The sequence below is a fragment of the Carassius gibelio genome, chromosome B21 (genome assembly GCF_023724105.1).
Source record: "Carassius gibelio isolate Cgi1373 ecotype wild population from Czech Republic chromosome B21, carGib1.2-hapl.c, whole genome shotgun sequence".
In the NCBI taxonomy this organism is placed as follows: Eukaryota; Metazoa; Chordata; class Actinopteri; order Cypriniformes; family Cyprinidae; genus Carassius; species Carassius gibelio.
The window spans coordinates 6944441-6957852 of record NC_068416.1 but is presented as its reverse complement, the minus strand read 5'-3'; the positions used below and the strand labels follow the sequence as shown (position 1 = coordinate 6957852).

General features: G+C 37.3%; 1 protein-coding gene across 1 annotated transcript; it reads left to right on the top strand.

Annotated features, from left to right (window-relative positions):
• The first annotated feature begins 11000 nt into the window (after positions 1 to 11000).
• On the top strand, positions 11001 to 12555 carry LOC127986444 (NADH dehydrogenase [ubiquinone] 1 alpha subcomplex subunit 2). Its single transcript, XM_052588706.1, has 3 exons — positions 11001 to 11159; positions 12205 to 12311; positions 12391 to 12555. The coding sequence occupies exons 1-3, from the start codon at positions 11056 to 11058 to the stop codon at positions 12480 to 12482; spliced, it is 303 nt and encodes a 100-aa protein (XP_052444666.1). The 5' UTR covers positions 11001 to 11055; the 3' UTR covers positions 12483 to 12555.
• Positions 12556 to 13412: the final 857 nt, after the last annotated feature.

Below are 13412 nucleotides of genomic sequence, written 5' to 3'. Positions count from 1 at the left end.
TTAAAAAGACAAATTTACAGCCATATGTTTTTCTTTTTGTAGTGTTTTGAGCACAAACTGTTTCTTTCTGCATTTCTTTTAGTGGAAATATACTCACTATAGAAATCAAAACTCTTTGTGTAAAATAAATACGTTTCAGCTTTGCATTTCTGTTTGTAGGCTATATAAAAACATTTAAATTGAGTTTAAATACAAATCCCTGTATGTAGCTTGTGTGTGAGAAAACAAGACAACACACAAAGAATGCATTGAATTCTGAAACTTTCCTGAAGGTTTATTTCTCTTGGATCAGAACGAGATATGAAAATGTGGCAATTAAAGCAGACATTTAGAGAAATAAATAAATAAAAATCAGTGTTCTATAGATCAGTGGTGTTCACTTTATACATTTTTCATTTTTTTCCACCATTTTCAGAATCTTGAAATAATTTTTCAAAAATCTAGATACAAAACTCAAATCGTATACCTTCCACTAATCTGTGGATGGGCCTGAAATCGTGCTTGCACTTTTTGAGCAACTGCACATATCAGACCGTCACACCATCAGCTCTATAAACTCCATTTAGCTCATCAAGGAAGGCTACAAGGAGAGCTGCATTAAAAATCCCATCAAAAGGTATGAACCCTGTAAAATAAAGACTATAGGCAAAATAGGGGACTGATCTACAAGACAGAGTTGAAAGAAATATAGTTGATGTAAAAGTAATCAGTCCTTTGTTTAGTTTTGTACAGAAAGCCAACAGAGGTGCTGACAATATTTTCAATGATTCCACTATGTCTGTATTCTCTTTACTACTCCTTTTACATGAATGGAACATCATAATGAAACATGTTGGTACACGATCCGTCCACCTGCACGATCCGTTCTGCGCATGCGTTGTAGACTCTTTAGAAAACGCACATGCGCAAATGATAATTCTGTTTGAGTACATGTAGAAGTTGATCGATTTTAAACTCATGCTGACGGCGGGCGGAAGTTGAATTGTTACAGTCGGACACTGTGGAAACACTGGTGGAACATCAACCTGCGTTTTGAAACCGTCGTGCGGATTGAAAAAAGGGACGTGAGGTCGTATGTGTCTGAAAATCTTCAGAAATCTGTAGAGTGGCCAGACGCTGGAGTTACCTGCTGGGAGGATGGCGGCTAACTCAAACAAGGAAAAAACTGGGAATACAAGAAGGCAGAGTGGGCATGGATCAGAGATAGTTAGAAGGGAAGATATGGGGGAAGAGGACGATGATATGGACACAGGATGGACACAGGTAGAGAGGAAATCAGGAAGGAAGGTAAATAAGAAAAGAAAAAAGGGTAAGGGAGAAAGATTGGATAGTAGTTCGGTACCCAGTGAGGAAGAAGATGAAGACCAAAACAAAATTAACAATAAAGTAGTTAGGGTAATAGTAAAGTTCAAAGGAGAAGTAGGAATCTCAGGTATAAACCCAATGGCACTGACGTATGAATTAAGGAAGCAGGTGGGTGAAATAATGTTTGCTAAAGTGCTACAAGATGGCGCCTTGATGATAGCATGTAATAGCGAAGAGCAAAAGAATAGGGTTGCAAAACTAAAAACCGTGGGGAAACAGGCGGTGGCGAGTTACAAGATTGTAGGCCAGGAATCGTGGGTTTATGCTGTAATAAATGGAGTACCAATAGGACTAAGCATGGAGGAAGTTAAAAAGAATATAGTAGGGGGAAAGGTGTTGGATGCAGTTAGATTGCAGATGAATAGAGAAGGGAAAAGAGTAGATAGTTTATCAGTGAGGCTAAAACTTGAAGGAAAAGAAATACCAGAGAGACTGAAGATGGGCTTTGTTAGTTATCTGGTAAGGAAATATATAGCTCCACCTATGAGGTGTTACAAGTGCCAGAGGTATGGTCATACAGCATTAGTGTGTAAAGCTAAGACAAGGTGCGCACGATGTGGGGGGGAGCATGAATTTGGTAGGTGTGGTGAAGGAGTGGAGGTGAAATGTTGTAATTGTGGTGGTAATCATAATAAATGAGGAAAAAAGCTGTGGAGATCCAAAGGGAAAAAACTAAAGGTAACATTTCATATGCAGAAGCAGTGAGAGTAGTAAATGCTAGGAATAAGGAAAGTAGGGCAGGAGAAATGGAGGATAGAAATGGTGGTGAGAGTACAGGAGGAAGAAGAGAGAGCAAAATACCAGAAGAAGCAATGATAGTAAATAAGAAAAGATTTGTACTGTTTATGGTTGAAGTAATAAACTGCACAGCGCAAACTGAAAGGAGAACAGAAAAGATACAGATAATTGTCAAAGCTGCAGAAAGATTCCTAGATATTAAAGGACTGAAATGTGAGGAGATAATGAGAAGTCTAATCAATACAGAATCTCAGCTGAGTCAGGAGATATGGGTTGGTTAATTATTATTATGTTAAGTATCCTTCAGTGGAATGCCAGAAGCCTCTGTGCAAATGGACAAGAATTTAAAGGATATATAAATGAATTGAATGAAAAGCCAGATGTGATATGTGTGCAAGAAACTTGGCTGAAGCCTAGATTAGATTTTGTTTTAAAAGGATATATAAGTGTGAGAAGGGATAGGGAAGAAGGGAATGGTGGAGGATGTATGGATTTTATAAGAGAGGGAGTGGCGTATAGAGTTCTGGAGAAAGGAACAGCAATAGAGTACATAAGTATTGAGATATGGATTGGGAAAAAGAAGTATGTAATAATAAATTTCTACAATCCATGTAAAAGACTAACTTTAGAAAGTATGGAAGGTATTAAAGGGATAAATGAAGATAGAGTAGTATGGTGTGGAGATTTTAACGCCCATAGTACATTGTGGGGAGGTCTAAAAACAGATAATAATGGGAGGGTCATTGAAGAGGTAATGGAAAGGAAAAATTTAGTCTGCATAAATGATGGTAGCTATACCCGTATGGATTTGAATTCAGGTAATAGATCAGCAATAGATATAACAATAGTGTCAAATACGATAGGAGCAATAACAAACTGGCAAGTATTGAAGAACTGTTCAGTGGGAAGCGATCATTTCCCAATAATAAGTGCTATTGGAAATTGTGAGAGAGGGAAAGGAAATCAAGGAAATATAGTTAAATGGAAATATGAGAAAGCAGATTGGGAAAACTTTTTATTAATTAGTGAGGAAAGGTTAAAAATGATCAAGTTTACTGAGGAAATAGTCATTGAAAATAAGTATGCAGAACTAGTAGCAGGGATACAGAGTGCAGCAAATGAAAACATCCCGATAAGGAAGGGGAAGCGGAGAGGAAAAATAGTCCCATGGTGGAATGAGAGATGTAAAATAGCAATTAGAAAGAAAAGGAAAGCCCTCAAGGAATTGAAGAAAACACATAATTGGGAAAATTTAATAGGGTATAAGAAAAGCCAGGCAGAAACTAGGAGGGTAATAAGGGAAGTGAAGAAAGAGTATTGGAGATCATTTTGTGAAGAAATTGGGAAAAGCACTCCTGTGGAGGAAGTATGGAATATGATTAAAAAGATGAGTGGTATAAGGAAAGAGTTTGAATATCCAGTATTAAGTGTAGGGGAAGAACTTGCAATTAGTGATAAGGAGAAAGCAGAAATATTTCGAAGGGAGTTTTCAAAAATAAATAGTTCAGACAATTTGACAAAAGAAAGTAAGGAAATGAGGGAAAAACTGATGGAAGAGAATTTAAATATAAAAGAAATAAGGGAGGGAACACAGGATGTACTAGATGTACCATTTTCATTAACAGAGTTAAAGAGAGCATTAAAAAGTACAAAAGCATCTGCACCAGGAGAAGATGGGATTAGTTATGTGATATTGAAGAAGTTGAGTGATGAATCGCTAGGAGTGGTGCTGAAATTTTATAACAAGGTATGGGAGAAAGGGAGAATACCACAAAGTTGGAAAGAAGGTTTGATTATTCCCATTAAAAAGCCAGGTAAAGATACAAGTGTTCCAGTAAACTATAGACCAATAGCGTTAACATCGCATTTATGTAAACTAATGGAGAAAATGGTAACAGAAAGACTGATGTATCATATGGAGAAAATAAACTATTTTTCAACGTATCAAAGTGGATTTAGGAAAGGAAGAGGTACGATAGATTCAATTCTAAACTTAGAAACAGATATTAGGAAAGCTTTTATAAACAAAGAGTATGTAGTTGCAGTGTTTTTTGATGTGGAAAAAGCGTATGACATGTTATGGAAGGAGGGGCTGTTGATAAAGTTAGATCAGATAGGTATAAGTGGAAGACTATATAATTGGATTAAGGAGTTCATACTTGAAAGATACATTAAAGTTAGGATTGGGGATTGTGTATCAAGAGAAGGAAAAATTGAAAATGGCACTCCTCAGGGAAGTGTTATAAGTCCTTTGCTATTTATTATTATGATTAATGATGTGTTTGTAACTATCGATAGAAATATAAATAAATAATTGTTTGCAGATGATGGTGCTTTGTGGATTAGAGGTAGAAATGTAGATTTTATCATTAATAAAATGCAGTTGGCATTAAAGGAGGTTGAAAGGTGGTCATATAAATGGGGTTTTAAATTCTCAATAGAGAAAACCAAGTACATTATATTTACAAATAAAAGGTCAAGCAAAGATTTAAAATTAAGGTTATACAATAAAGAATTAGAACAAGTTAAAGTAATACGATTCTTAGGAATGTGGTATGATACTAAAGTTACATGGAGCACACATATAAGTAAAATGGAGGAAAAATGTAAGAGAATTATAAATGTAATGAGATGTATATCAGGACGGGAATGGGGGGCGGATAGACTGGCATTAAAAACTATATATACAACAATGATAAGAGCAATAATAGATTATGGATGTCAGGTATATGGGTCTGCGGCTAAGTCACAGCTGGAAAGGCTAGAAAGAGTACAGGCTCAAGCTCTGAGAATATGTTGTGGGGCTTACCCGTCCTCACCAGTCCCAGCGTTACAGGTGGAGATGGGTGAGATGCCAGTACAGTTAAGGAGACGGCAGCTGATATTGACATATTGGGCCAATTTAAAGGGTCAGAAGGAGGACCACCCAACAAAAAGTATATTCAAGTCATCTTGGGAACAGGGGAAAAGGAAATGTAATAGTTTTGGGTGGGTCATTAATGAGATGGTAGAGGATATGCACTTAAATGGGTATAGTGTGATCCCAGTGGTTACATTAGGAGTGAATCCGATCTGGATGTTACCGCAACCAGAGATAGATTTGTTCTTGCTGGAACAAAGAAAAGAGAAAGGTCAGGACATATCAGAAGCAGAATTTACAAAATATTATATAAGGAGTAAGTATGATCAGTATGTACAGGTGTATACAGATGCGTCCAAAGACCCGCAAAGTGGCCAAGTGGGGGTTGCATATGTCATCCCAGGAATGGAAGTGGAAAGGGGTGGAAGAATAACTAATCACGTGTCAGTGTGTACAGAAGAATTAACAGCAATAATGATAGCAATAAATAAAGTTAGTGAAATGGGAATAAATAAATCCCTAATATGTTCCGATTCAAGTTCTGCGCTGATATGTTTCGAGGCACAAAAGTCAGAAACAAGACAAGATCTGGTATTAGAAATCCTACAGATTTTATTAACAATGCGAGAGACAAATAAGAGGGTTAAGTTTTTGTGGGTTCCAGCACACACTGGAGTGTTAGGGAATGAAGAAGCTGACAAATTAGCAAAGCATAAAGGAAATATAGATATGGATATTAAGCATAGTAAAGAAGAAATCAAATCAATCATTAAAAGGGAGATTAAAAAAAAATGGCAAAATTATTGGGACAATGAAAGTAAAGGAAGACTGCTTCATTCAATTCAACCGCTGGTAGGAAGGGTAAGGAGTTCGAGTAGGAAAAGGAAAGAGGATTGCATTATATCAAGATTGAGATTAGGGCATACAGGTCTGAACTCAACTATGCATTTAATAGGAAAACATCCTAATGGTATGTGTGACAAGTGTGGAGTAAGAGAAACAGTGGAACATGTAATTATAGACTGTAGTAAATATGGAGAAGAAAGAAAGACATTAATGGGAGAAATGCAGAAGGTAGGTGATCAACTGGTAGCATTAGAGGATATTCTGAATCCGGTAGGAGGATATAGTATATTAATACAATTTCTGAAGGCAACCAAGTTAATTCATAGAATATAGGAATAATTTTTTTTTTTTTTTTTTTTTTTTTAATTAAGCGTGGGTGGAAGGGAATTGGGCTTTTCATGGAGGAGCTGAAACACGCAGCAACATGAAGGGCATCACTCCCAACTAGCCACTATAGTGAGGATTTAAGTCTCTGATCCATTGCCTACAGTAGATGGCGGTAATGTATGAAGTTATTTTTGATTCAAAACAACTGAACACCTGTGGCAGTGCGATTTGTAGTTGTAGAGAAAAGCCACACATGTGTATCAGTAAATTTGAAGTCACAGAGAGAAATGTTTTAAGAGTTGCAAACCTGTAGACTTTTTTTCTCTCCCAGAAACACAACACAACAGTTACACCTTCTCAAATTCTTCATTGCAGGTGCACAAATCCTATTCTACAAATCACACATTTAGAAACTCGTACGCTCACATTTTTGAAACAATTGCTGCAGTGAATGTGGTGCAAAACGCATTTACACACCCGCATCAAGAAATGTGAAGTCGTGGAGAAATGTTGAACATCCGCAAATCAATACGTGAATTCATCAAATGAGAGTTGCACACTTGTAGAATATTTTCTCAGAAATGTCTTGTATATTTTTCTAACACAAACACAAAGTACATAACTACAGCTGCTTGAATCTGCTGAGATGAATCTCAAACACTGTTTTTCGCTTTCAAGTGACAAGTTTCGCGCTCTCCCTTTTGCACCGAGATATTTGGTTCAGACAGTATTTGGTTGAGACACCCTCAACCTGAGAGTAAATGCTGGAGTTGGCCTGCACAGTGACCCACACTCTGTGTGAGTGTGTGTGTGAGAAAGGAAGTGTGTGTGTGTGTGTGTGTGTGTGTGTGAGAGAGAGAGATAGAGGGGGAGAGAGAGAGAGAGTGTGTGTGTGTGTGTGTGTGTGTGTGTGTGTGTGTGTGTGTGTGTGTGTGTGTGTGTGTGTGTGTGTGTGTGTGAGAGATAGAGGGGGAGAGAGAGAGAGAGAGTGTGTGTGTGTGTGTGTGTGTGAGAGGGGGAGAGAGAGAGTGTGTGTGTGTGTGAGAGAGAGAGAGAGCGAGAGGAAGGGTAGGAGAGTGTGTGTGTGTGGGAGAGAGGGGGAGAGAGAGTGTGTGTGGGAGAGAGGGGGAGAGAGAGAGAGGAAGGGTAGGAGAGTGTGTGTGTGTGTGGGAGAGAGAGGAAGGGTAGGAGAGTGTGTGTGTGTGTGAGAGAGAGAGAGAGAGTGTGTGTGTGTGTGTGTGTGTGTGAGAGAGAGGGGGAGAGAGTGTGTGTGTGTGAGAGAGAGAGCAAGAGGAAGGGTAGGAGTGTGTGTGTGTGTGTGTGGGAGAGAGAGTGTGTGTGGGAGAGAGGGGGAGAGAGAGAGAGGAAGGGTAGGAGAGTGTGTGTGTGTGGGAGAGAGAGGAAGGGTAGGAGAGTGTGTGTGTGTGAGAGAGAGAGAGAGAGTGTGTGTTTGTGAGAGAGAGAGAGTGTGTGTGTATGTGTGAGAGGGAGAGTGTGAGAGAGAGTGGTTGGGAGAGAGAGAGAGAGAGAGTCTGTGTGTGTGAGAGAGGGTGAGAGTGTTTGTGTGTGAGAGAGAAAGCCAGAGATCATTTTTAATGTTAAATAAAACTTCTGTGTGCACACATGCTTCTTTCAAGTCATTTCCATTGTCAGTTTGAAATACTATATAACGTTTCCCCACACTTGTTTGTAGTTCTTTCTTCATGTAAGTGCAGATAGTCTTGGCAGAAATGCATTATGTTCTTTGTTGTCTTCTGTAAACAACATTGAAGGGATTATTTCCCTCACTTCGATTTATATATATATATATATATATATATATATATATATATATATATATATATATATATATATATATATATATATATATATATATATATATATATATATATATTAGTCTATATAGACCCATACTAATACAAAATTACTAACTTAAAGGTTAACTATTAGTCAAGTCTGCTTTATTGTCAATTCTTCCACATGTACAGTACATACATACAGAGAATCGAAGACCCCCGGTGCATACAGATAACATTAACAGTACAGCCTAAAAATCTAGGTCAAATATAAAATGTAGATACAACTATACAATAAGGGAATGTAAAAAAGACATAATAAAATTAAAAATCAAGTTAAATAAAGCGGCACAAGGCAGATCGAGTGTAAATCAGTGAAGTGAACAAAGTGCAGATAAAAGATTTTTAGTGCTAAAAGAAGCTTATTCAGTTTGATTAAATTGACAAAGGGCTCAAGAGCAGTTATTTTATTTAACTGACAGATGAGATGGTAGAATGACGCCAGTTGGATAAGCAGCTTTTAATAAATAAATAAACTACACAAACGGCCTTTGACAATACTACTGACCTCAGACCAAAACACGGCAAGTTAAGTAAATTAAGCCTAATACCAGCAATGAATCGCAAAGTATGGAGGAAAGTGATCATGTATTTTCATGTAACGACTCGCAAATCCTTTATTATTTTGGATTGGCAACCACGTAAACACATAGTACATTATTCATTTAGCAGACGCTTTTATCCAAAGTGACTTACAGATGAAGACAGTGGAAGCAATCAAAAAGAGCAATGATATATAAGTGCTATAACAAGTCTCAGTTAGGTTAACACAGTACACGTAGCATGGGATTTTAACTAATATAATAAATAAAAAGAAAACAGAATGCATAGCGTAAAGCTACATTTAAAAGCATCAAACTAGACCCGCTGTTAAATGTTAAACACAATAAAACTAACGTTACACAAATATGCCGCAAGTTGTGCCGCCTTGTCGTCAAGTGTTTTAGTAGGTACCGATAGTGTAGGAAAACAGTGACGTTTTCTTCTACGTAGTTACGCGCATGCGCAGAACGGATCGTGCAGGTGGAACGGATCGTGTACCGACAAAACACATACAATTTTCGATTGCAACAACCTTTGCTTCCAACAGTACTGCATGATAAATTAGTTATCTGACCAATGCAAGTGCAAGGTTTCTTTAAAGATATGAACGCACAATGTGATGTTTTGAAAAATGACATCAAGACTCTGAAATTATTGTCAAAGTGATTGAAAAACATAAGAATGCTGTTTCAGAACTGGCTAGTCAAGGTGCAGATTTGGCACCTTGTTTTGATATTGAGCAATTGTACGTTCGGCTGTGTTTGCAATATTGGAATGCATTAGCGAAAAGGTGCATCCCAAATCGCCTACTTATGCACTATTCTATGACGCTTTATAGTATAAATAGTGTGAGTAGTGCGTTCACACCGAGGGGAAACCTCCCGCTCTCTCTCGTGAAGCCAACAAGGAAGTGACTAAAGCTGTAATTCATCGACTGGCCGCTTGAGGCTGGCTGCAAAGGGGAGTCAATCCCATAGACTCCCCATGTTAAAATGCCCAACTTTACAGCAGAAAAAAACGTTTACAGCCTGGTGCAAAAAATGATTTTGGTTTATATAGCTAATTGATTCTAATTGAACTAATTCTTTTGATGATTGATTCTGAACTGATTCTGTGCTAATGTTATGAGCGTGGGTAAACCGAAGGCCGAATCAAGGGCAGTCATGACGCCATTACGTAGAGCGCAAAAGAACCGGTGAACCGTTTTCTCCAACCGGTTTATTGAATCGAACTGTCCAAAAGAACCCGTTCACGGAAACGAACAACTTCCCATGACTACTGGTGATCTGAAAACCGATGCAACCGGTTCATGACTCGAGGACGAGTCAATCGTTCGTTCGTTATCTGGCTCAGCTCGGTCTTCATCTTCAGTTCACAGCAGTTCAGTCGGTGTACTGTTTGAGTAAATGAATTATTCCGGGATATTGGTTTATTTTAACTCAGAGGGAGTGTCAGCCAAGTTAAAAAAGTTAAAAGCTTAAGTAATTTGTGGATTAATGCTTATTGGAGACGCAAACCATTTCAAACGATTCAGTTCGATTTGGTGAACTGGTTCAAGAAGAACTGGTTAAATCAAATTATTCGTTCGCGAATCGGATATCACTACACTGCAGTGAACGCGCTCACAACAGACACAGAAGAGAAGACAATGCTGAAAAAGTCGTAATTTTTGCTATTTTTGGACCAAAATGGATTTTCATGGCTTCAAAAAATTCTAACGGACCCTCTGATGTCACATGGACTACTTTAAAAGATGTTTTTCCTACCTTTCGGGACATGGACAGTTTATCATACACACAGCTTCAATGGAGGGACTGAGAGCTCTCAGACTAAATCTAAAATATCTTAAACTGTGTTCAGAAGATGAATGGAGGTCTTACGGGTTTGGAACAACATGAGGGTGAGTCATTAATGACATAATTTTCATTTTTGGGTGAACTAACCCTTTAAGCTTCAAAAGCGCACTTCAGGAGTCTACAGGTGAGGTCACGGATACTAAGTCCATGTTCACAGTCCATGGTTCACACTGAAAATTCCCAAAAGAAAAAGTGCACTTTAAACACTCAGATGATGCACTTAAATAACTGAAAAAACAAAGTGTGGAGGGTTGGACACTTCATGCACTCAACTGTGCAGCTTTAATTATGTAATAAAGGGGAAGGGGCTATCAGAATCAGATTATGAATGACAAAATAACCTTATATAATTCACACACTACATGATTGAGTACAAATGAGTGCATAGTGTACAGTGCATCATTTGGGACGCAGCTAGTAACTTTCCTCAACACTAGCAACTGATTAGATGAGCTTGTTTAGTGTCGTGTTTAATGTCCTCGACAACTTAAGTCCCATTTAGCTACTTTTTATTTAACTGCCTTTTTCAAGACTATAATTTTCTGAAAGAGAGTAACTAATACCATCCAGTCAGTAGGTGGCGATAATGCAGATGAAACATGTTTGCAGGCGGCCGGTAAACATCAACAGAAGAAGAACACTTCCGTTCGTGAAGGTGACAGTGATGGCGGCGGCTGTGGTTCGCGGAATCGGCTCAAATCTGTCCAAAAATCTTCGTGAGGTCCGTCTGCACTTGTGCCAGATATCAGCTGCCAGTCAGGGAACCAGGTGCAGTACTGGCGCTGTTTACTGTGGGACAGGACGAGAGTAACTGTCCTCTTCAGAGGTTGTGTGTGTCACTCGCAGTAATGTTTAACGTTATAATAACAACGTTACTGTCTTTTATTTCTCCATAATTTTATTTCTTTATCGTTTCTGCTCGTAGGTTAATTCAGAGTAATTGTTAATTATTAATACATAAATGAATAAAATTTTTAGTTGTTGTTGCCTTGTAAAATATTTTTTGTTTTAAAGAGATCTTATGCTTTCCGAGACTGCATTTATTTCGTCAAATGTCGAGTAAAACCATTAAAATAGATTTATTTTAATATATTTTTTTAATACGTAAACGTGATACTTCAGAAATAATTTTAATATGCTGATTTAATGCTCTGTTATTATTTATTAATGGTTCTTGTTATTATTAAAACCTTTTTACTTTAATTTTTTTTTTTTTTTTTTGTAGACACTGTGATACTTTTTTAGCATTCTGTGATGAATAGAAGTATTAATGAACAGCATTTATTTGATATAGGAATATTTTGTAGCATTTTAAATGCCTTTGCTCTCTCTTTTAATCATTTTAATGCATTGCTAGAAAAAGTATTAATTTATTTTATTTTAAACAACAGCTTATAATTGTAACGTGTCACTATTTCCCCCAAAATATTTTCAACATGGATAATAATAAATGTTTTGGAGCATCAAATCAGTATATTAGAAATGATTAAAATTGATAAATGGGTTGTGGGGCCTGACGAATATTCAGAGTGGAACTAGATCCCAGTCTTAAGGTCTGAAAGTCTGAAATTCTCTTCCGAAATATTTGCATGTAAAAAAAAAAAGACCTGACATTGTGTCAGTCACTTTTACACACTGCCTCCGAAAATTTTGTCCGACATAAAAAATTTAATAAAATAAAAAAATTAGCTCAAGGTTTAATTTGATGCATTTTCGCATCTGTAGCAAGCATTTTGCGAATTCGATAAAGAAACAAAAACAAGGAGCTTTATTCTTATGTCTCACTATTTTTTATTTGTTGTTCTTATTTTAGGGATTTTATTGAGCAGCATTATGTGACATTAAAGAAGGCAAACCCGGAGTTCCCCATCCTGATCCGAGAGTGCTCTGGAGTTCAGCCCGTGCTGTGGGCTCGATATGGTGGGAACTTACTCCAGAAAACTAAAGCATATTCATACAACTGACCACATAAGCATAACGATGCATCTCTCTGTCTCAGGTTTTGGCAAAGAACACAACGTTTCACTGGACAACATGAACGCTGACCAAGTGGCCAAAGCTCTTGAATCAGTAGTAAATGCAAAGCCCTGAGGAAACACCCTGATGTAAAATAATGTAAATGTTATTTGTGTCCAAAATTGAAAATAAATGTCTATTCTAAAGATTTTGATTTTTTTTTTTTTGTATGCATTTCTATCAGGAATGAGTGTTCATTGTTCATTGCTTATGCTAGCCTGGCATCAGGCGTACTTCATCACCACAAAATGCATATTTACGGTCCCAGACACAACTTAATAGAACCAAATCGCAAAAACATTCATAACCTGTACTGTAAAAGGTTTAATGTGACTCCGTTCCCAAATACATTGTAAAAAAAAAAAAAAAGTACCTATTTTAACCTTTCATACACAGCATGAATTTTCATTAATATATTTGTTTATATGTGTTCCTTTAGCTCAAGTGGTAGAGCATTGCATTATCAAGTGCAAGGTTGGGGGTTCGATTCCCCGGGAACACATGATAGGTAAAACTTGATAGCCTGAATGCACTGTAAGTCGCTTTGGATAAAAGCATAAATATTTCAGTCTAATGTAGTATTTACTGCACCTGTATCTACTGTTATTGTGTAACAATATGTAAGTGTTAAGGCCGTTCACACAAGGATGATGGCTGTAACATTAGCAATAAAGATATAGTTTTGAGTTGGAATCGCTTTCAGAGCAATGTTTTCAGCAGATGAATGATAAAAACATTGACAGCCGTTCAGAATCCAGCCTGATTTGACAAGCTGAAGCATTTCATATTCTAACAATAGAATATTAGCATGCACTGACATGGACGCTAATATTGTAATATTTATCTTTCCAGTGCCCGTCCTTGGTGTGAAAGATGGTTTCTGAAAATCTAATGACTGGACATTATACAACTATAAATATTTCCAGAAATTTTCTGAAATAATTAAAAAGGAATAGTACACCCTGTCACTTTCTTTCCTCAGGTGAAGAGAAAGGTTTTGGAAGA